The sequence below is a fragment of the Mytilus galloprovincialis genome, chromosome 8, assembly GCF_965363235.1.
Source record: "Mytilus galloprovincialis chromosome 8, xbMytGall1.hap1.1, whole genome shotgun sequence".
NCBI lineage: Eukaryota > Metazoa > Mollusca > Bivalvia > Mytilida > Mytilidae > Mytilus > Mytilus galloprovincialis.
This window is the reverse complement of record NC_134845.1, coordinates 84,052,618-84,076,047: the sequence shown is the minus strand read 5'-3', so window position 1 is coordinate 84,076,047 and position 23,430 is coordinate 84,052,618. Positions and strand designations below refer to the sequence as shown.

Sequence of the window (23,430 nt, the reverse complement as noted above, 5' to 3'; positions counted from 1 at the left end):
GATTCGTCTGCTAATTTAGAAATTTCGGTTCTATTCTTTGTACCCCAAGGGTTACTGGGGAATAGAATTATTGTCACTTGGTCTTCTCCCGAACGGCAGTAAAACGCTTGCCAAAGTGGGGCGTCCGTCGTCGTTAACTTTTACAAAAATCTTCTCCTGAAACTATCGGGTCAAATTAAACCAAACTTGGCCACAATCATCATTGGGGTATTTAGTTTAAAAAATGTGTCCGATGACCCGGCCAACCAACCAAGATGGCCGCCATGGCTAAAAATAGAACATAGAGATAAAATGCAGTTTTTGGCTTATAACTCAAAAACCAAAGCATATAGAGCAAATGTGACTGGGGTAAAATTGTTTATCAGGTCAAGATCTATCTGCCCTTAAATTTTCAGATGAATCTGACAACCCGTTGTTGGGTTGCTGCCCCTAAATTGGTAAGTTTAAGGAAATGTTGCTGTTTTTGGTTATTATCTTGAATACTATTATAGATAGAGATAACCTGTAAAAAGCAATAATGTTCAGAAAAGTAAGATTTACAAATAAGTCAACATGACTGAAATGGTCAATTGACCCCTTAAGGAGTTATTGTCCTTTATAGTCAATTTTTATAAATTTTCATAAAATATGTAAATTTTACTTACATTTTCCACTGAAACTACTGGGCCAAGTTCATTATAGATAGAGATATTTGTAAGCAGCAAGAATGTTCAGTAAAGTAAGATGTACAAACACATCACCATCACCAAAACACAATTTTTCATGAATCTATCTGCTTCTTTTGTTTAATATTCACATATACCAATGTGAGCGACACAGGCTCTTTAGAGCCTCTAGTTTTATTCGAAACTCCCATTTGTTTTACTATTAATTTTATTAACACATGAATAATTTTGCGCTTATCTGTATATTATGAACATCAGTACTACAGTCAGGGGTACTACTTATACAAGTGTATTTTTTTTTACTTCTACAAGTAAATTTAAATTAATGTGTTTACATAAATATTAATTATTTATACAAGTAATTTTTTTTTACTTATACAAGTAAAAAAAAATGAGTAAGAGTTGTTTCCCTTACCAAGAAAACAATTTTTTTAACTTGTACAGGTAAAAAAAAATGGCAATGTTAAGCCTGTATTATTGTTTGAATTGTATCCCCTAAAAAAAGTAAACACAGCCATTATTTTCATTTTTTTATTCAACTATAATCAACAAAATATGTGAACACAATATTGGCATAGGAAATTGTCACTCGCATTCAGATTTTTTATACATTCCTGACTAATAATAAAATCATGATATTGATGAAAAGTAAACAAAATGAGTCAAATCATATTGCATGCAGGCAATACTTTTATTTTACTATTTTTTGGCGTGTTTTTTCACAATATTATAACCAAAATCACACAAAAATATAAAATCATAAATAAATGACTAGAATAATGATTCCAAACATAATTTTTATTACAGTATAAGAAACAGATTACTAATAAAAATTGTATTGAATGATGCAATTGAAACAAGACAACTGACAGCCATAATATTGCAGATGAAAGACTAAGACTATTTACAGACTAGATGATAATTAAATTGGACATGTGTAAAACTTAAAACAAGCACTGGTGTAACATTAACATGATGAATGACCATTTGAAAAAAAATCACAAATACTATTGTGAAAATTCCCCCCCCCCCCAAAAAAAAGCTATATTTTCTGGTCTTATTTCAATATTCTCTTTCAATATTAATTTTTGTTTCATTGTTAAAACACTAGTAAAAACTGATCCACTGCACTGTGATAGCCATAATTAATGTCAAAATATTTGTTTACAAAAAATGTATATTTGATTATATTAACCTTGAAAAAAAACTAAAATGGCCTTTAGAGCAAGCGCTTTAAAAAATAAATCTCAGCAAAACAATAAAATGATGTCTGAAAAAAGTTTGATATGAAAAAAAACCTTGTTCTAATGTACATTTTATACAACCATGAACATGTCATACATTTGATTAACTAACATACACACATTTAATGACCATTAATACTTCACAAACATTAAACATTATCACTTTTATGTTTACTCTGTAGTTAAAAAATTCACAATGACAAATTCGTCAACAAGATCAACTTGATAAATCCATCAAGTATTAGCTTAAAATTTGAAAGGAAAAAAGCATTTTAGATTTAAAATATAATGATAATATGAAATCCAAAAGGTATATACTGTGACATTCCCGGCTTAGGGCTTATATCCCCTTCGCCTTTGGCTAAAGGGATATAACTCTAAGCCGGGAATGTCACAGTATATACTCTGTCTGAGACCTGAATAACATATAACATGTATAATATATATATATAATACAAACACATACATGACATATATATATATATATGTCAGTATGTAAAATAAAAAAAAAATATGTCAATGAAGCATGCGATTTCCTGAGAATATAATCAAAATAATTTGTTGTGGTAAATAGATATGACAGACAGATATCACAATAATTTTGAAATATGAATTTGACAATGGTTAAATATATACAAAAATGAATTAAGACACAACAAATCACAAGTTCTTGATTTAATAAAAGGTGAGCACAAAAATGCAGCATTCCATTTGCACCAAAAAAAAACATTACTTCTGTAACTTTACAGATAATATATGACACAAAAGTTAAAGCATACATTTATTTAGAAATAAAGGCATGAAAGCATTGTACAAGAAAAATACAATAAAATAAATTTTCTCCTTCTGCTAAAGTAATTCTGTTCTGGAACATATCAAATATAACTGAGTCATTGACAATGATTGAGTTGCATTTATTGTACAGAGTATTATTTTTTGGTGAAAATGATTTGCTGATTGGAAAGCTATGCACCAAAAAGGCTTTTCCCGTATTAATTAGACGTAATAAAAAATAACAAAAACATGTAAAAATATCTAAAACAAAACAATAATGACAATAGTCTAATAGTATAAAATGTTATAACAGTATACAAGTTATCAGATCCTATGTACATATATATATATATATATACAGGTAACATTCAATTTTTGACATTTTGAATTCTATTTAAACAATTACTACCATTGGAAACTACAACATTTCCAACTACCATCAATGTATTACACATGTCATACATGTAGAAAAAGCTTAAACAGAAATGTGTAGCCTTGTCTGGACCAATTTTACATAACAATAACATAATAAATTGAAGCAAGTCTTTGTCATATTATACATGTTGTAAAGTCACAAAATGAAAGTATTGAAGTGTACATTAATATAATTTTCTTCTAGTATTGATAAGGGACATTTATGATTGCCTTACAGACACTAGATATCAGCATTTACCAATTAAACCGTTTCCCAAGTGTTGTATTCTTTACCTTACATTGAAAAGTTTCACAATGTAAAACAATATTAACTTTTACAAAGAGATGTGAATTGCTTCAATTTATTATTTTAGTGTTAAAAATGATACCAAAAAAAAAAGGTTTTTTATAAAGTTTGTATTGCTCACCATCTACTTAAGTTCAGGAAGATTAAATTGATTTTACCATTTTTACTTACACATTGCTGCTTTTTTCAAATTACATGGTAACCAAAAAATTTACAATAGCAAGATATTTTTTCGAAAAATATTAAACAAAGGTGCTATTTTTGGCTTTAAATTACAGTTAGTACATAGTAAAAGTGCTTTGTATACAATTTGTATTAGCTGTGCCAAATGTATCACGAGTTCATTGTAGACGACTGATGCCAAGTGAAATGAATGTTTAAACTTTACATAGACTAAAAACCAGGAGTACTGAAGGGATATCATATCAAAGTCAATAAGTGGTATATACTACATTCCCTCCCCCCCTCATCAAAATGTATTGACGCTTAAAAGTCCTCAAATTTGTAGGAAAATCTGGATCCACCTAAGGGAACCAAGTCGGGTGGTGTCAAAGATTTAAGTATGTCTTTTTGAACTATAAAGTATTTTATATCATCTAGGGCCCAGCCGGATGCACCTTTTCTTCTAAAAAACTGTCCCCAAACACCAGAATCATCCAGGTCAGTAACCTGAAAAAAAGAAAACAAAGTTCTTATATACTATGATTAACAAATATCCTAATCAATAAATTATCAGGTTCACTTACAGATAAATACATACATGACAAAGGCATCATAAAAGGGTAATATAAAACAAATAGAAATCCAGATATAATACAAACACAATAAATTATTTATTTTTATAATACAATGTAATATATGTTTCACTGTCATGACTATGTTCATAACTTAAAAATCTATAATACTTATACATGATATATTGTACATGTTGAATATGGTCAGGATGGTTAGTTAATACAAAAAAGAGAAAGTCATATAAAACTTAAGAAGAAAGTATGAATCAAGTACAACAACTACCCTTTAATTGACTTCATCATGTTATTTATTTCTGCTATTACTAAATAATTAGCTGTACCATGAGTGCATGATACACATGTATGTATTGGATGTACAATACTTTAAATTACTATTGCTTTTTTGTTAGAAACATCCTACATTTATTATTCCAACTTACAATAGCAGGAAAGTCTTCTTTTCCAAAAGTAACCTTTACATGTTCACCAACAGAAAACCTATAAAATATGTAAAATAATGAAAGATTAACATTAGGACATTTTCAGTTATCAATTTTAAATGTTTTAATTGATGAAAATATAGTCAAATTAACATCGCTGTTTGTGTAACATCATAGGTCATTTGTTTGTAGGATCATATTTGTAATTTCATTCTCTTCAATGGACAGTGCATTGTGGCACAGTGGTGGCTGCTGTACCCCTATTTTGCACGCCACTTACAATCTGAGCAGTCACTTGTTGGTAATTACTTCTGGTTAAAGTTTATTCAGCTTTTTGATTGATACTGGTGTTTGAATATTTAATTTTCTGTGTATATATATGTATGAATAATGTTTATTTCATTAATACATGTAATACAAAAATGTTTGTAAAGTTTATAGTCACACGATAATGCTGATACTGTAACTCTATGTAAAAGAAATTAACAGTCATATCATAACACAAAAAACTATAACTTGTCATTACCTGTTCTTCTTTTTACGTTTTTGCTTTTCCTCCAATTTCTCTTCACCACTTAACTCTTCTTTCTCTTCACCACTTAACTCTTCTTTCTTTTCGCCACTCTCATGTTCCTCCAATTTCTCTTCAACACTTTGCTCTTCTTTCCATTCGCCACTCTGATTTTCTTCCAATTTCTCTTTGCCACTTTGCTTTTCTTTCTCTTTGCCACTTAGATCTTGCTCCGATTTCTCTTCCCTACTTTGATTTTCCTCCTCCATTTTTTCTTCCACAATCTCCTCATTATCTTCCTGTAAGAAACTGAGTTATTAGTTGGTGTTATGCTATAAATTCATTTCTCTTATTTTATGTCTGAGAGGGATACAAAAACTTGTTCACCCAAGAAAAGTCATATTTCATGAAAATAAAATAATCTTCAAAACTCCTTTGGCAAAATGAAATGAATTTTTTATTCAATCTTCTATCTTCGTTTCTAATAAATAATCATGTCCATGAACCAATCTTTGCAAAACCTACTTATATAATTGCCTATAGGATATTTTATTTCTAGTCTGTATGGAGTTTCTATGTTGATTTACCATCAATCTCTGTGTATATCTTGTATGCAATTTTATATACATTTAAATGTTTGTGATTTTATACATATCATTATATACAATTACTTTGTTAAGAATGTTACCTGATCTTTTTCAAAGTTGAAACTGAGTTCTTCGATTAGGATTGATGCCTCACTGAAAAAAAAATGAAAATCAATTTATCACAATCATGAAAACAGTCAAACATTAATTTTGACATTTAAGTAAATGATCTCATATGAATTTCTTTTTTATCAAGTTTTTTTTAGGTTTCTTTCTGGTTTTCATTGGTTTCATGTTTCAAAGTCCCTTTTAAGAATATTTCATTTTGGTATAGCCTCTTCTTAATGTTATAAGCTGCAGAAGAACCAATGGCTACTCTATAAATAGTTTCAGCATTTATTATGTGTAACATATGCTATCCCAATATTTTTTTTTAAAAGTGTTTATTTTATTCCTTAATACATGTAATAAACTGAATACGTAAGAGAGTTTTTAAAAAGTCTTATTTTTTTCCTGCTTACATGTCAGGGGTACTACTTGTACAAGTCATTTTTATTTACTTGAAGAAGTAAAAAAAAAGTATACACATATAAGTGAATTAATAATGTTTAAATAATCCCCCTTTAATTTTCTCAAAAATTTACTTGTATAAGTAAATTTTTCTTACAATCCTACAAATATTCTCTAGTGTTGAGATGTAAAATCAGGGCTTTTATAATTTTTCCCAGGTTGGCTTATATTTTTTAATTAGAGTTCAATGTTTCATCTCATTAATTCAACAAAGAAACTGATTGCGCAAAGATCTTAAGTATTTGCACAAGGCCTTCAAAAATTGCTCCTTGGGGGCTTGTAAATGAGCAGTGTTCTGAAGATAACGGGAAGGTGTAAAAGGCAATACAGAGATACAAGATACGAGATACGAGATACAGCGATACGAGAAACGAGATACGAGATATGAGAAACAATTATAAGTAATATGAAAAAAATAAGTCAAGTGTGTTGAACTACACTAATTTCATTTAGACAAACTGTTAAAATTGTAAACTCTGGGAACTAATAGATAAATTTGTCAACATCAATTTAAAACACAAGCATTACAATAAATAAAAGCTTCTGAAGATTATACACTTTAATTTTATTTGAGGTTATTGGCCTGTGCCATAATTTGATACTACCATGGTCAAATATAAAAATTCTTTAGTGATTTATTTATTTAAAACAGATAAACATCTTGTTAATTATATAAATGTAGACTATTTCAACATAGATTTTTAAATTGATTTCTTAATCATTTGTTTATTGTCATCTTATTTAAAAATAATAAAGTCATATTAATATTCACTATAACAATTATGTTTTTGTGTACCTTATAATTTGTAAAAGACTTTCTGTTTTCTACTAGAGTTAAAATGACACACACAAATACTTCTGTGGAATTTTATCTCATTCATCTTTGTGAAATTATGCTTTAATGAGTTATCTGTTAACTATTTTTTTTTTCACAATCATAAAAATTACCATGTAACAATTGGGTTAAAACTTATTTATAAGGGTCTGGAGTGTGGGGGTGGGGGTCTGTTATTCTGTAAACATTTAATTTTCACCCCTTTTTATACGACCGCAAAAAATTTGCGTTCGTATATTGCTATATATCACGTCGTCGTCGTCCGTAGACAGATTGGTTTCCGGACAATAACTTTAGTTTAAGTGAATGGATCTCTATGAAACTTAAACAAAAGGTTCAATACCACAAAAGGAAGGTTTGGATTGTTTTGGGGGGTAATGGTCTCAACCGTTCAGGAATTAGGGGCCAAAAAGGGGCCAAAACAAGCATTTTTCTAATTTCTGGACAATGACTTGTGAATAAAATTTTTGATTGCTATGAAATTGTACCACAAGGTTCAATACCACAAGGTTCAATACCACAAGTAGAAGGTTGAGATCGATTTTGGGGGTAATTGCCAAAACCGTTCAGGAATGAGGGGCCAAAAAGGGGCCCAAAACAAGCATTTTTCTAGTTTTCAGACTATAACATGTGTTAAAGTGTATGGATATTGGGGGTAAAATATTTTTAGGGGTGGGGGGCAATTTTTTTTTTTTTTTTAAATTTAAGGATTATTCACAATTTATTTTGCTATTTCTTTGTCTATAGTCTAAAAACAGAGGATTGGACTTCTGCAGTCGTATCTAGCTGCGCTCGGCGAAAAAAAATAATCTATTTTTTGAAAGTGATTTTTTACGCATTATTCTCTTATTTTTTCCCATGTTTTTTTTAATCTTTAAAAAATAGTAAAAACATTCTTTAAAATGAATGAGAACAGCAAGGTTTTCTTTTGATTTTGTGTTGATGTGTATTCTGCATGATTTAAATGTTAAAGTTTCTTGAAGTAACATGTCCAAGTTTTCACCAGATCTTTCCAGTGAATTTGACTACATGACGATAAATAACACATGCTATTAAACATATAATTTACAATGCTAATTTTGATAATTTTCTTTAAATTTTAAGAAGGGGAAATTCTGTAAACATTTAACGTTTAGCGTTTTCTTTTATTAATTATTAATTATTCAATATTCATTATATTTTTATACCACACATTTCTCTAATCTTCATTTTGTTTGCCGTTATTCTCTAATCTTCATTTTTTGAAGAGCATTATTCTTTATTCATTTAACCCCATCCATATATTACAGCTATCTAGATGCACAATGATAAAACTTGGCTAACATGGGTATAAACATGTTAAACCCAGCCTTTTTTTAACCTGTCCTAAGTCCGGAACCTCTAGCCTTTGCAAGTCTTGCATGTTTTTTTTTAGTTTAGTTCATCTGTAATGTTTTTGTGTACATTTGGAGCTTGGTCAAACTCGCCTATGAGTACATGAGTTCCCGCTGTGTTGAATATTGTGGTCAGGTTGTTGTCTCTTTGACACATTCCCTGCTTCCATTCTTTTATTCTATTACAGAAAGCTCCAATTTTTTGGGGATAATTTCTCATAAAATATTATAAATTATGTTAAATCATCATTTTTTAATTTCTACTAATAATTTCATTGGTCCCAACCTGTGTGATGAAAACTTGTAGGAGTGTTTAGCCCTTTAATGATTGAACATTGCTGGTTGCGGGATCAGCAGAACAAGACTGACAATTTTAGAAAAATCTGACAAACCAGGTCTTTTTGAACTATTGACCCTGAAATATAACATTTTAGTTCATTTCTCAGTTGTGATATCACGAAAACTATAAGAGCTTGAATAAAAGTAAATCATAAGAACAAGATAACCAAAGTCCAATAACTCTTCCATAAGACAATAAATTATAAAAACGAACGATACTTTAACTACATTCCGTCTGCCAAGGAAATTGGTCTCATTTGCACTACCACATCTTCTTACCATTATAATGTACATTGAGATTCCATCAATGACAAGTTATCGTCATAGGAATTCGGGAAGAAGAATACGAAGGACAAGAGAAAAATTTGATGCCCCTGTAACCTTTGACTATATGACTAATAAAAGTTTGGAAAAAACATTTTGTTTAATGTATAAATCTGATACAAAGTGAAGGATATTTGAAATTTGTAAAAACAGAATGTACTTGACATGTTCAGTCACATCAGTACCATTATCTGGTCAATAAAATAACATGTTTGCATCATTATCATATACATTGGTCATAATCTCAGTACTGCTTTTGTTGTTTAGGAAGTGATGTAATATTGCCTTCTTTTTCTATGCACTGTGTAATTAACAATTTAGTTAATAAACATGTTTATAATGAAATTCCTAGCTCATGTTTGATTAGAGTTTTGTGGCTTTCTTGTAGTAAGCTCCTGATATCAGTTGAAATAACAATACTTTGAGGCTCAAAAGATGGATCTTTGTGTAGTACACACCTTTTCTTAGTATGGTAATGAACAAATTCTTTCTTGAATGACATTTTTAACAACCCTGCTTCATTTACATACTGTCTGAATTCCTTCCTAGCAATAACTATATCTTGCGGTTCTTCCGGTACCTCCATTATGTTTTGTCTGAATTTCTTACCGCAACCATAACACACCATTATGCGTGTGTTCCTTAGAAAGCGAAAAATGTAATTGCTTTCTGCACTTTGATCTAATACAATACCATCTACTGTTGTCACTGTTGCTGTTGCATTAGATGTTTTGTGTCTTTTCCATGTAGACTTGTCAGTGGGCTTTTTCCCAGCAGTAGACGGTAGTGTGCTGTTGACTGCTGCTGTCAATGTGAAGTTATTTTTGTTCCTGTTGCGCCAGGTTATAAACAAGTTTAACACTCCAATGTCTTCAGCCCCAGCAACTGCATGTTGGCATATTTTGTACAGTTTGTACATGTAACAATCGCATGAAACTCGACCTGATTTTCTTGTGTATTCAACATAGTGGCTTGTTTTACTATTAGACATACTGGTCACACGTCGTGAGTCTTGCTGTCCAGGAACCTTACAAACTGCATGCTCAATTAATAGTATGTCACCTGCCTTTGACCACATATCTGTTAAAACTGATGCTGGAACATCAGAAAATGTACAGGACTCAGCTGGCTGACTAATACAAATGTTCTGATTTTTTTCTGCTACAACATTTACAATTTCTTTCTGCTGTACTTTACATCTGTTAACCTTTGCAATATGTCTTTTCCTCTGCTCAGATGTCCAGGTTGCCCATGTCTGCATTGGAACTTCCAGATGCTGATATTCCCCTTTGAATCGGTAATTTCCTTCCTGTACAATTGCCATTTTTAGTTGATTTACCTGTGATTCAACATAATCTTTAGCCTCTGTGATAAATTTAGGCAGTGTAAGGTTCTTCCCACAGACTTTTTGCATAGCATTGTTGATGCTTTCATTGTCATTGGTTGTATACCACTCCAAGGATGAAAGGTCAGCCTCAGATCTAATAGTTTGTATCATTGTTTGTTTAAAGGTTTCTTCCTGGTATGTCTTAAACCATTTCAAGAAACCTGGACTCATATTTTCCCATTTGTCCTTCAAAGAATTAACTTTGATATCAAACTCAGCATGTGTCAGACTATCTACCAACCCCAGAATTTTAATTGATGCACTTTCACTTTTCCCAAATATGTCTGCCAGTATCAGTGACCTGTTGTGCAGAGATACACCCATGTTGATTAATTTGTTCTGAATATTTTTCCTCATGTGGTTGAAACACCTTAACTGTGTATGTCCTTCAAACGCCATTAATGCGGCATTTGTCAGTGCTATTTCTCCATCACTACCAATCGCTTTGATGCATTTCAGTTCTTTCTCTGCAGAAATCAGGGTGGAGAAGAAATTAAAGTATGTAGTAGTTTCCTTCTTCTTATGAACACATATTGGTCCTACAAATACTGGACTTCTGTTAATCATATGTTTACCTGGGGTAATGTCTTGCAAAAGTGGATGTTTGTATGTTGTTATTGTTACATCAAAATTGCCGAAATGAAATGTAGGGTCAATACCTACTATACTACATGGATGTGTTGTGCAAAATCTTTTTAAATCATGTAATTGCTGGTTAGAAGCTAACACAACTATGAAGTCTGGCCTGACATCAAATTTTCGTATGAAAGGCTGTTCTTGATTGTCATACATGTGAAGAACTTCTGTAGCCTCATCCATCTCCTCTTTATTTGTCCTTCTTATGTTTTTGACCTGTTGTTCATTCCTAGGATAGGAACTAGGTCCACAAGATTCTATACCACCGTTTTCATTAATGACGCCTTTCATGATTGATTTGGCTGATGTTTTTGACTTACTAAGTTCAATCATTCTATTCAGTGTGCTTGGAGCCACTCTACGGTAAGGTGCTGCATGCTTTGACTTAGCATTCCCATGAGGTTTGAGTACAACTGGTTCTATATCTCCAGAAAAATAGAACTGCAGAATGGCATGTGGATATCCATGAATCTCTATTATAAGCCGGCGGAAATTTGGTGTTTCTTTATGAAAGGAAAATGTTCTCCAAAGCTCATAAGAAGATCTGTTTGTTACCTCGGTTGTTTTCATTAGTTGTAATTTGCCTGTATGGTCTACTCTGTATCTGCGTTTTGCCTTGTTTCTTATACGCCAGACACCATTTCCATCCGCTCGAATGTCGCGTGGGTCTTTTAAGTTCTCTCTGTTGATGATGAAAGCAGCTGGTTTTTGTACATACTGGGGAACAGATACACTGTGTGGATATTTTTCAGCATTAATAATAACCTCAAATATTTCCTCAACGTTCAAACCTCTATTTACAGTTGTAAAAGACTCAAACAGATCATTAAACAATTCACCTGGATAGCTTGTGAAATCTTGAACCTTTTTGGTTTTGGTGGTTTCAACTAATTTACAAACATTGTCTTCTGTTAATATCTCTTCAAGACTGGGTAATGACTCGTCACTGCTTGACAACATTGGTAGTTGTCTTTTTACACGTTTTCTATATGGTGGTCTGTAAATAGAGTCACTGGAATCGCTCTCTATGGTTATGGCATCCTTAAATGGAGACTTTTCAGGAGATGACCATATAGTTATTATTTCATCAATTTCTGTGTCAGGTGTATTCTCAGGTGTATTGTCAGGTGGTGATGAAGGTTCATCTGAAAGAGAGAGGAATGGAATTAATATGATACAATCATAAAATATTTCTTCAGATTTGTGTTAAAATTGTTGCTAATTAACATGATCTGAAAATGTGCTTTGCCGTGCACAGCTTAATACGCCCGCAGGGGTTGAACCCTGAACAGTTTGGGCAAGAATGGACACAATATTCAAGCTTGATACAGGTCTGAATTTGAATTGTAAGGGACTGACCATTTAACTGGCGGGGGGGGGGGGGGGGGGGGGGGGGGCATAGTTTTTTCGTAAATAAATATTTTGATTCTGAATTTTGAGAAAATAAATAATTTGGCCAGCAAGGGGACAAAAAAATATTCTGACAGAGGATATTTAGCATAAAAAATAATGTCAAATTTGCAAAAAAATGATTTGTTGCGCTACTTCCGAAAAATAAATAATTTGTGTGCGAAGCGCGCAAAAAAAAATTCTGACCAGAAAAAAAAACCATGCCCCCCCTGCAAGTTAAATGGTCCGTCCCTAATTAAATATTTGACACATTTTAGGTTTCTGACATAGAGTAAAAGTAGTCAACAAACTTGAAATTGGTTAAAATATTTGAATTTATTTTTAATTGAAGATTTTTTCTGTTGCACAATACTTAGTAAATCTGTTTTCAGACTATATAATATACCAATAATTAGCCAAAAAATGGAAAAAAGTTTAAAATTAAAAAAATAAAAATACACAATTGTAACAGGATGCTGTTACAAAGTCTCCCAAACAAAGCCCCTGTAATTATAAACCCTGTGGTACTACCCCTATATTTTTTCCCATTAAAACTGTCCGATCACACTTGCTTATAAAGGATTTGATGACAATGAAAATTTGAAATGATTATGTTTTCTAATGAAAGTTTTGTGGGGATCTTGACTTTAAAAAAAGGGGGGGGTGACCTCAGAGTCTCCTTATATTTCATTTGATTTGTTTTATTGTCCTATACAAGAATATATATATTGGTTAAGGGGTGGGGATCTCTACCATTTACAAGTTCTCAAACAGGAGGGGGTAAGGGTTACCCCCGGGGACTTCCCCTATATTTCATTTGATTTGTTTTATTGACCCATACGAGAATATTTATGATTTTGGGGTGGGGATCTTGACCATTTACAAGTTATCAAACTGGAGGGGGTGGGGTAATCCCTGGGGACTACCCTATATTTCTTTTCATTTGTTTTATTGTCTCATACAATAATATATATGGTTTAGGGGTGGTGATCTCTACCATTTACAAGTTCTCAAACAGGAGGGGGTAAGGGTTACCCCCGGGGACTTCCCCTATATTTCATTTGATTTGTTTTATTGACCCATACGAGAATATTTATGATTTTGGGGTGGGGATCTCGACCATTTACAAGTTATCAAACTGGAGGGGGTGGGGTAATCCCTGGGGACTCCCCTATATTTCTTTTGATTTGTTTTATTGTCTCATACAAGAATATATATGGTTTAGGGGTGGGGATCTGGACCGTTTACAAGTTATCAAATACAATGGGGGTGGGGGTGACCCCGGGAACTCCCCCTATATTGCTTTTGATTTGTTTAATTGTCCCATACAAGAATATATATAGTTAAGGGGTGGGGATCTCAACTGTTTTCAAATTATCAAACAGGAGGGGGTCAAGATGACCCCCCAGGGCTCCACCTATATTACTTTTGATTTGTTTAATTGTCCCATACAAGAAAATATATAGTTAAGGGGTGGGGATCTCAACTGTTTTCAAATTATCAAACAGGAGGGGTCAAGATGACCCCCCAGGGCTCACATGTTTATTCACCTTTCAGGAACAAATTAACAACACTTAAAAAGGACATTGACAGGAACATATCTGCAAAGTTTGGTGAAATTATATTTAGTGGTTCTCAAAACAAATATCAAATCATGAAAACTTAAGGAATGACACAGACGACAGACTTCAAGTGATGACAATAGCTCACAGTGTAAAAGTCTAATAATAAGAAAAAAACTTACCTTTCATTTCTCGTTCTGGTAAACCCCTAAGGGCTTCTGCATAAGTTTTCTTTAAAAAAAATTTCTTCGACATGTTGCTTTGCTGAACCAGTATCTAGCAGTGGCTTATTTATTGTCCAACATTGGAACCATTCCCATAACCTCAGTTTATTATATTTTTAAGATGTAAAGTGACACTATTAACCTCTGTACTGTTTCAAAATTGTTTAATTGCTGACATTGTGATAAAAAGTTTACTGATAAAAATGCAATTTTATTACCTTTTCCACATACACTTTCAACAAATTGTCAGTATATTTTTTTATTTTTGAAAGGGACCTATGGTTTGTTAATTTGATATGCTACATTTCATGAGTGTTACAAGGTTGTGTCTTAAATATTGAAAAACATAAAACATTTTTTTTTTAATTCTGATAACAACAATTAAATGTATACATATTATGTCATTAAGATAAATATGATTCTTCAATTCAAAATAACTGAATAAGTTTTTATCTTGCAAGATCTGTCACCAAATAAGCAATTTTATATAATTTTTTTCAAATGAACCATAGAGAATTTAAAATTATGTTTTTTTGCATAAGACTGTCCTCTTTATGCCATTGTATTAGAATAACTGAAATTTGTAAAAACATTAATATCAATGATTAATGCATTAACAAGTTTCATGTTTTTCCATAATATACATTTTTTTAGCTTTAATTAATTATTATATAATTTTCAGTTATTTTGTATCTCGTATCTCGTATCTCGTATCTTGTATCGCTGTATCTCGTATCTCTGTATTGCCTTTTACACCTTCCCAGGAAGATAACAGACAAATGGGATTTTCATTGCCAATGAAATTACACTTAAATGTTTAGTAAAGACATCTGCAAAGGGCAGATAACTTAAAATTACATTCGAGCAAAGAAATTCTAAGAATTCAATAAAAGAAGATAGGCTGACTTTTTTACTTATACAATTAAAAAAAAATCTGAATGTCTAAGGGACATAACTCAGTCAATATTTTTTTTACCTATACAAGTAAATAAAATTCACTTGTATAAGTAAAATTGAGAATGGAAATGGGGAATGTGTCAAAGAGACAACAACCCGGCCAAATAAAAAAACAACAGCAGAAGGTCACCAACAGGTCTTCAATGTAGCGAGAAATTCCCGCACCCGGAGGCGTCCTTCAGCTGGCCCCATAACAAATATATACTAGTTCAGTGATAATGAACGCCATACTAATTTTTATATTGTACACAAGAAACTAAAATTAAAATAATACAAGACTAACAAAGGCCAGAGGCTCCTGACTTGGGACAGGTGCAAAAATGCGGCGGGGTTAAACATGTTTGTGAGATCTCAACCCTCCCCTATACCTCTAACCAATGTAGAAAAGTGAACGCATAACAATACGCACATTAAAATTCAGTTCAAGAGAAGTCCGAGTCTGATGTCAGAAGATGAAAGTGAAGACAAGGATTAAATGAAAATGTCCTGCATAATATTTTTTTACTTGTACAAGTAATTTTGTTTAACTTGGTTGAACAATGTAAAGTTTAACCGTGTTAATATTTTGAATCATCAAGTTTCAAAAGTTAAGATGAGGAAAAGAATGAAAATGCTCTGCTTTATACTTTTTTTTATGGTTCATGAGTTGTTTTTTGTTTAAATTTACAGTTTTAACATGTCAAATCAAACTGTGCATATATTTTGAATCATCAAGTTAAAAAGGTGAAGACAAGGATAAAATGAAAATGTCCTGCATAATATTGTTTTACTTGTACAAGTATTATTTTTTTTTAACTTGGTTGAACAATGTAAAGATTAACCGTGTTAATGTTTTGAATCATCAAGTTACAAAAGTTAAGATGAGGAAAAGAATGAAAATGCTCTGCTTTAAAAAAAAATTCAATAATTCATGATTTCTTTTTTTAAATTCATAACTTTAATATGTAAAATTGAACTTTGTTAATATTTCGAATCTTCAAGTTGGAAAAGTTAAGACAGGGATAAATGAAAATGTCCTGCATAATATTTTTTTTACTTGTACAATTATTTTTTTTAACTTGGTTGAACAATGTAAAGATTAACCGTGTTAATATTTTGAATCATCAAGTTTCAAAAGTAAAGATGAGAAAAAGAATGAAAATGCTCTGCTTTATACTTTTTTTTATGGTTCATGAGTTGGTTTTTTTTAAATTTACAGTTGTAACATGTCATATCAAACTGTGCATATATTTTGAATCATCAAGTCAAAAAGGTGAAGACAAGGATAAAATGAAAATGTCTTGCATAATATTTTTTACTTGTACACGTATTTTTTTTTAACTGGGTTGAACAATGTAAAGATTAACTGTGTTAATATTTTTAATCATCAAGTTACAAAAGTTAAGATGAGGAAAAGAATGAAAATGCTCTGCTTTAAAAAAAAATTACTAATTCATGAGGTTTTTTTTTTAAATTCATAACTTTAATATGTAAAATTGAACTTTGTTAATATTTCGAATCTTCAAGTTGGAAAAGTGAAGACAAGGATAAAATGAAAATGTCCTGCATAATATTTTTTTTATTTGTACAAGTAATTTTTTTTTAACTTGGTTGAACAATGTAAAGATTAACCGTGTTAATATTTTGAATCATCAAGATACAAAAGTTAAGATGAGGAAAAGAATGAAAATGCTCTGCTTTAAAAAAGAATTTAATAATTCATGAGGTTTTTTTTAAATTCATAACTTTAATATGTAAAATTGAACTTTGTTAATATTTCGAATCTTCAAGTTGGAAAAGGATAAAATGAAAATGTCCTGCATAATATTTTTTTACTTGTACAAGTAATTTTTTTTAACTTGGTTGAACAATGTAAAGTTTAACCGTGTTAATATTTTGAATCATCAAGTTTCAAAAGTTAAGATGAGGAAAAGAATGAAAATTCTCTGCTTTATACAATTTTTGATGGTTCATGACTTTTTTTTTTTAAATTCCTAGTTTTAAGATGTTAAATTAAATTGTGTTAATATTTCGAATCATCAAGTTGGAAAAGTGGAGACAAGGATAAAATGAGAATGTCCTGCATAATATTTTTTACTTGTTCAGGTAATTTTTTTAACTTGGTTTAACAATGTAAAAATTAACCTTGATAATATTTTGAATCATCAAATTACAAAAGTTAAGATGAGAAAAAGAATGAAAATGCTCTGCTTTATAATTTTTTTTAATGGTTCATGGGTTTTTTTTTTTAAATTTGTAGATTTAATATGTAAAATTAAACTGTGTTAACATTTCGATTCATCAAGCTGGAAAGGTGAAGACAAGGATAAAATGAATATGTCCTGCATAATAATTTTTTTTAACATACAATTGTAAATGTAAAATTTTCTATGTATAGTTATATATATATATGTCTGTTTTAATCTTTTGAGAACAGGAAATCTTCAAAGTCCTTATCTTTAAAATCATGAATTGTGCAAGACTTCAGTTACACAAAATACAATGTACAATGTAGTTCTTGATTGCCAATAAGAAATGAGAGTTTCCACTTTTATCTTTACATAATAACAAGACATCTGAATATGCACAGCTGCTAATTCAGTTACCTTAGAAGACTAATCCTTTGATATTATTTGTTCATTATTAAGCTTAAAATTATGAATGGAAATAAATAATGTGTCAAGAGACAACAACCTGACCGTAGAACAGATGTAAAATTAAAAAAATCATAGTCTAAATAAAAAAAAAACGAGAAAAGAGAACTATTTTTTATTTAGTCACACTGTCATGACTGTTAGTTCTTATTCTGTAGTCCTGTGAGTAGGAGAGTAAAATATTTACAATGTAAAATTTCAAATTGATTGTATACATGATATACATACATGAAATACATGTAGCCTAGGATTATATTTGGTTATAGATAGAGATCCCCAGCAGCCGAGTTATCTAAATAGCCAAACTAGTTGCCAGTCATACTGAGCTTGTGAGTTCAAATCCTGCATTAGACATTTGCACGTGGACCCTTATCTTAATTAGAATTGTCAGTGTTCTTATGTACATTTAGGTGGGTCTCTCCAACCTTAAAATCCGTCCACCACATAATACATGTAATAGCACAGACATTTTTGTAGTGGTATTAAACACCATTCAATCAATAGTTTGAGAATAAAATGTAGATTGCGAGTCCTCAAGTCCTCTTAAGTAAAGTTGAATTTCATATTTATGATATCATCCAGTTACACCAGTCATGACATGTAAAATGATAAATAACTGAATGCAATATTAATTTTGCCAATCTTCTTTTTTTAAATCTATCCTGAAATTAAACCAAAACCACACCTCCAAACTAGTATGCATGTTTGAATATATACTACATGTACTATATTAAGTTAATGTCAGAAATATACAAATGGTCTTGTATAAAGCTGAGAAACTGTCATTACTCTGGATAGGTGCAGTTTTACAGTTTTGTTAAACACTGAATTATATGGAACTTTATGTATAAATAGATGTGGTAACTCTACACAAGAGACAAAATTTCACTGAAAACTATTGGTCACTGTATCATGACAATCAAAAATAAGCAAAGCACATACATGTACCATATTGTAAGCAATAAAAGGCCCAGACAATGACAGGTAAAACAATCTATTTGCGAAATACAAACTGCCTAATAATTAATTCATGTTATTGTACATACATGTAATAATCAGTGGCGGATCCAGGAAGTTTCATAAGTGGGGGCCCACTTCAGTCACGCTTCAGTGATTCCCTATATAAGCAACCAATTTGTTTCCCAAAAAGGGGGGGCCCGCCCCGCCCCCCCCCCCCTAAATCCGCCTCTGATAATGACTGAAAAACAAATTTGTGACACAGCAACATTGTCAACCCTTGACACTGAATTACAGGCTCTTGACATGGGACAGGCACATACATAATGTGGCGTGGTTAAAAGATTTAATGACACCATTTCTCCCCTAACCTGGGTTGGTGGCATAAATATAGAACAATCATAACAATTGAACATAAGAACAATAAAAACAGTTGAAAAAGGCTCAACTCCACAGAAAATTGATAAACAATTTCTGAACTCTAGGGTCAGTCAATTTGGGAACACAAACAATATTTTATTTTAAGCCCCGGTTCTTAAAAACCGACACATGTATATATGTTCCAGACCGTATGAGTATTTGGACCGTACGCGTACAGTCCGACTCATATTTAAAAAAAATGGTCAGGTTTATTAGATACAAACGCATATAGCAGATCAACATAACTTAACTATCAAATTAATATAATAAAGTTCAATTGTAATTGAAACAAAAACTATATATTTTAACTTTATTTAAATTCATGCTAATTAAATCTGTTAAACTCTTGTACCTAGCATGTCGGTCAGTAATACATTAATTGAATTATGATCACTGCAATTGAAGATATCGGAAGTAAATACCATGTGGGAGGTCAAATGGTTTGGAATTTTTTTAGCAACTTTACCACAAAATGCAAATGCAAAGGAACATGCATGAACTGCATACATGTACATGAAAATATAAAAAATATTACGTAACTTGCATTGTGTCACCTTCATACCTTGGGCGATAGTACCAAAATAGGATTCAGATTTACAATTAAACAAATACTTAATTTCTATTGTTTGTTTGTTCATTTTATCTAATTATAATACATGTAATAAATTATCAATAACAATTTGTAAAACTAAAAATCGCTACTAAAATAAAGATTGTGATAAATGCTCGTTTCAATTTAATTAATTACCCATATGACAAAATAACATGTATGGTCAGCTTGTATCGGACTGTACGTGTATGGTCGAATCGTACAAGTATACGTATATGGTCTGGACTGTACGCGTACAGTCCAAATACTCATATGGTCTGGAACATAAATACATTAATATGTTAATGATAAATGTGCCCAAGTTTCTTATAAGTATCATATCAATCATGATCAAAATACCAATAAGCCAATTATACTTTCTTTAAACAGGATTAAGAATTAAAACTATAAATATAAATGATAAATTGAGTAATTTATTGTGTCAGTCATTGTCAGTCTTTGAATTCTAAAACATGTACAAGTATCACAGCCACAGGAACTAGCATAACTATTTGAAATTAATCGTGTTAATTCACCTGAATTTTGTAATACAATGACAAGAAAATTGTAAAATGTAAATGCAAAATTCAAATTTTCTATGACTGTAATGTCATAGTTATCATGGTTATTTATTCTTGATAAGTCTGGCCTTGGTGTCTGCCTCATAATATCATGAACATGAGAAAAGTTCCTTTCAATATTTGATATTAAACATGTTTAAGGGCATAGTAAAATATTAATTTTTTTAAAATAATCGATAGCCGACGATTCATTCTTCACCGTAACCAAAAGTTAAATTCAGTTAAAAAAAATAAGTTCTGTCTGTTGAGTTTTGTCAAATCAGAATGAATAAATTCCACGAATGAAAATATATCCCATTTACTGGTATATTCACGAAATAGTAACAAGGCAACCAGAGTCATTCCCCGAAAATACATATAAATATTTTATTTACGTGTACACGTAAAAAAATTATGAAAGGGTGAGTGACTAAAAGTCGCGTGCGCAATTACAAAACCTCCCTGCGCAATTACAAATGCATCGGAAACTGTTGATTCGATAACTTAACTATCGTAGAAAAATATTAATCTTGCCCTAAAAAATCCGCTTCCATTCGTAAAAATACAAACAAAACATCCCAAAATGACCCCATTTTAACCTTTAAAATCGATAAAAACTAAGTTCACTGACCTTTTGCCTGCTTCTTCTTCCTACACAAGATGGAGTCTGCGTGAATGGCGGTTTCTAAACATCCTAATCGATCCACGGCGGTCATTGATATATTATGCAGACCCTTTCTATTTAATAAACTCAAAAACTTTGTACACAACTTCCTCAACTTCACCACTTGAACATTTAAAAAGACAAAAAGCAGGAGTACTTTGTGTGTGTTTTTTTTCTCAATATGAATAGCGGAGCAACCTACGAAACATTGCAATCACATACATAGAAGAGTTGCAACACTTTAAATAATCGAAAATAAGTAAAAATAAAGTAAAAAATGAAAATTTATTTTAAATTAAAAATAAACACAGAAAATGAAAATGGGAAGTATCCTTTCAATAAGTGCTATATAAGAAAATATCAAATATTTAATAATACCTGGGTGTCATCTGCAAACATGCATAATTTGGTTTCTATAAAGTTCCTTCCCCCTCCTGGTAATTTTAATCCAAAGTTTTTCGCCCGCTGTTTTGTCCCACCCTTCCGTGGCAAAAAGTTTAGTATAAAATTTTACTTGTTCATTTAAGATTGAATCAATGTCACATTTATACTCACCGTTTTCTGTTTTTGGAAAGTTTGCTATAGCTTGCTATAGCTTGCTATAGCTACTTTCCATAGGCGTCGGCCTCAACTTCCAGTGAGACAGACTATCGCAATGTTCTGCTCCAAGATAATGTAGTACTAGTGTTCGAATTCTGGTTCTTGGATATTTTGAGTTGCTACTCTTTTGAAAAAATTACAGCTTGAATAAAAAAAGAATAAATGTTTACCGACAATTCAGATGAATTTAACTTCATTTTGCAAATAAGTATCACAAAACTACTTTGCGGATCGGCCATTGGCTGAAAAAAATCAAAAGAAATCTACGCGAGGCAGCGTTTCATTCATGAATATTTCATGAATGAACATTTTCCCGCACTATTTTTTACTATGTACGATATTTACAACTGTTTATTATTGAATAAGTAAAAGCCCGAAAATATCGAAAGAGTCCGGTATGCGAGAAGAAGTTGATATTTGACCAAGTTGTCGGATAATTGACAAGTGATAATGGTTTGATTTATTTAACAATACACAGGTGATAGAATATAAAATAATCAATAATTATATGGCTTGTGTCTCACGCCAAGAACATGTAAATAAGGTAAATACCGGCTTTAATAGAAAAGTGCATTGTTTTTGTCAAAACTGACATCGATCTGAAAGTTTTGATGCCAAACATCAGGAACATATATATTATTATGTTAGATATACTGTTCCCAGCAAACATCATTTGAAAACTTCTGTTATTTGAATACTAACTGTTTCACATTCCAATGTGGATATGAGGACCTTCACTTGTTCTGCATGCTCAAGTGCATCAAACTGACAACAGACATCAGAAAAAGCTTTTAAATGACAATAAGTATCATAGCATCAGTATAATTTAAAAGAAACCGAGTCATCATCTGCTTCTTAGAATATTATAGTTCAGTGTATCAAGACCGAGATCATGCTAAAGACAAGTGCTGTAAAAAATGATTTAATAACATTTGTCACGGGCCATGTACATTGTACTAGCAAACTGACTTTCTTAGTGCTTAACAATGCGGTAGCGGATCCAGAACTTTGTATCCTCACACTTTATTCCTGGGGCAGTAAAATTCTTTAAGATTGACCTACATGTATAATTAACAATGTGTCGTCCTAAGACTGATGCAATGGTTACTAGTATATCAAATAAATGGCTCAAAACAAAAAATTCAAATAACATTGCCTCAATGGTGATTACAAGGCAGAAACTAAAACGTGTTGTAGGGTTATAAGCACCTCAGATCAACATTGTATGAATCTAGTGTATATAAACTTTTTATTCCTGAGGTCATACTACTATTGTTATGCCCCCACCATAATGAGTTGTATCCTTGTTTTTTTTCTATAAGTATGTACGTCCCTTACTTGTACGTTCATCCATACATCCCAAACTTGATTTCTGTTTTCTTTCTTTAGTCTGCCTGAACCAAATTTTTTGAAACTTATACGCAATGCGTAAAATTTTCAGTATACCCTTATATATAAGTTTGACTTGTAGCTTTCTTCGGTTATACATTTATCAGGTGAAATTAAAACGGTCTTAAGATTTAGAAGTATAAACAAGAATGTGTCCATAGTACACGCATGCCCCATCTGCAGTATCATTTTCTATGTTCAGTGGACCGTGAAAATGGAGTAAAAACTGTAATTTGGCATTTAATTTAGAAAGATTAAATCATAGGGAACATCTGTAATACTAAAATAACGAGGTCCAATTTGTCAGCAGTAATTAATATTACCAATAATTGATAAAATCCAGGTT

General features: G+C 31.3%; 1 protein-coding gene across 1 annotated transcript; it reads right to left on the bottom strand.

Moving 5' to 3' along the window:
• Nucleotides 1-2,406: 2,406 nt before the first annotated feature.
• Nucleotides 2,407-5,834, bottom strand: LOC143043601 (uncharacterized). The gene is made up of 4 exons (XM_076215833.1): nucleotides 5,778-5,834; nucleotides 5,105-5,388; nucleotides 4,579-4,636; nucleotides 2,407-4,073 (listed from the first exon to the last, which is right to left on the bottom strand). The coding sequence occupies exons 2-4, from the start codon at nucleotides 5,356-5,358 to the stop codon at nucleotides 3,891-3,893; spliced, it is 495 nt and encodes a 164-aa protein (XP_076071948.1). The 5' UTR covers nucleotides 5,359-5,388; nucleotides 5,778-5,834; the 3' UTR covers nucleotides 2,407-3,890.
• Nucleotides 5,835-23,430: the final 17,596 nt, after the last annotated feature.

Coding starts and splice junctions, on each gene's coding strand:
- LOC143043601 (XM_076215833.1), bottom strand. CDS start 5,358: ATGGAGGAGGAAAATCAAAGTAGGGAAGAGAAATCGGAGCAAGATCTA. Junction 4,637..5,104: donor AAACGTAAAAAGAAGAACAG/GTAATGACAAGT, acceptor CATATTTTATAG/GTTTTCTGTTGGTGAACATG. Junction 4,074..4,578: donor AAGAAGACTTTCCTGCTATT/GTAAGTTGGAAT, acceptor TCTTTTTTTCAG/GTTACTGACCTGGATGATTC.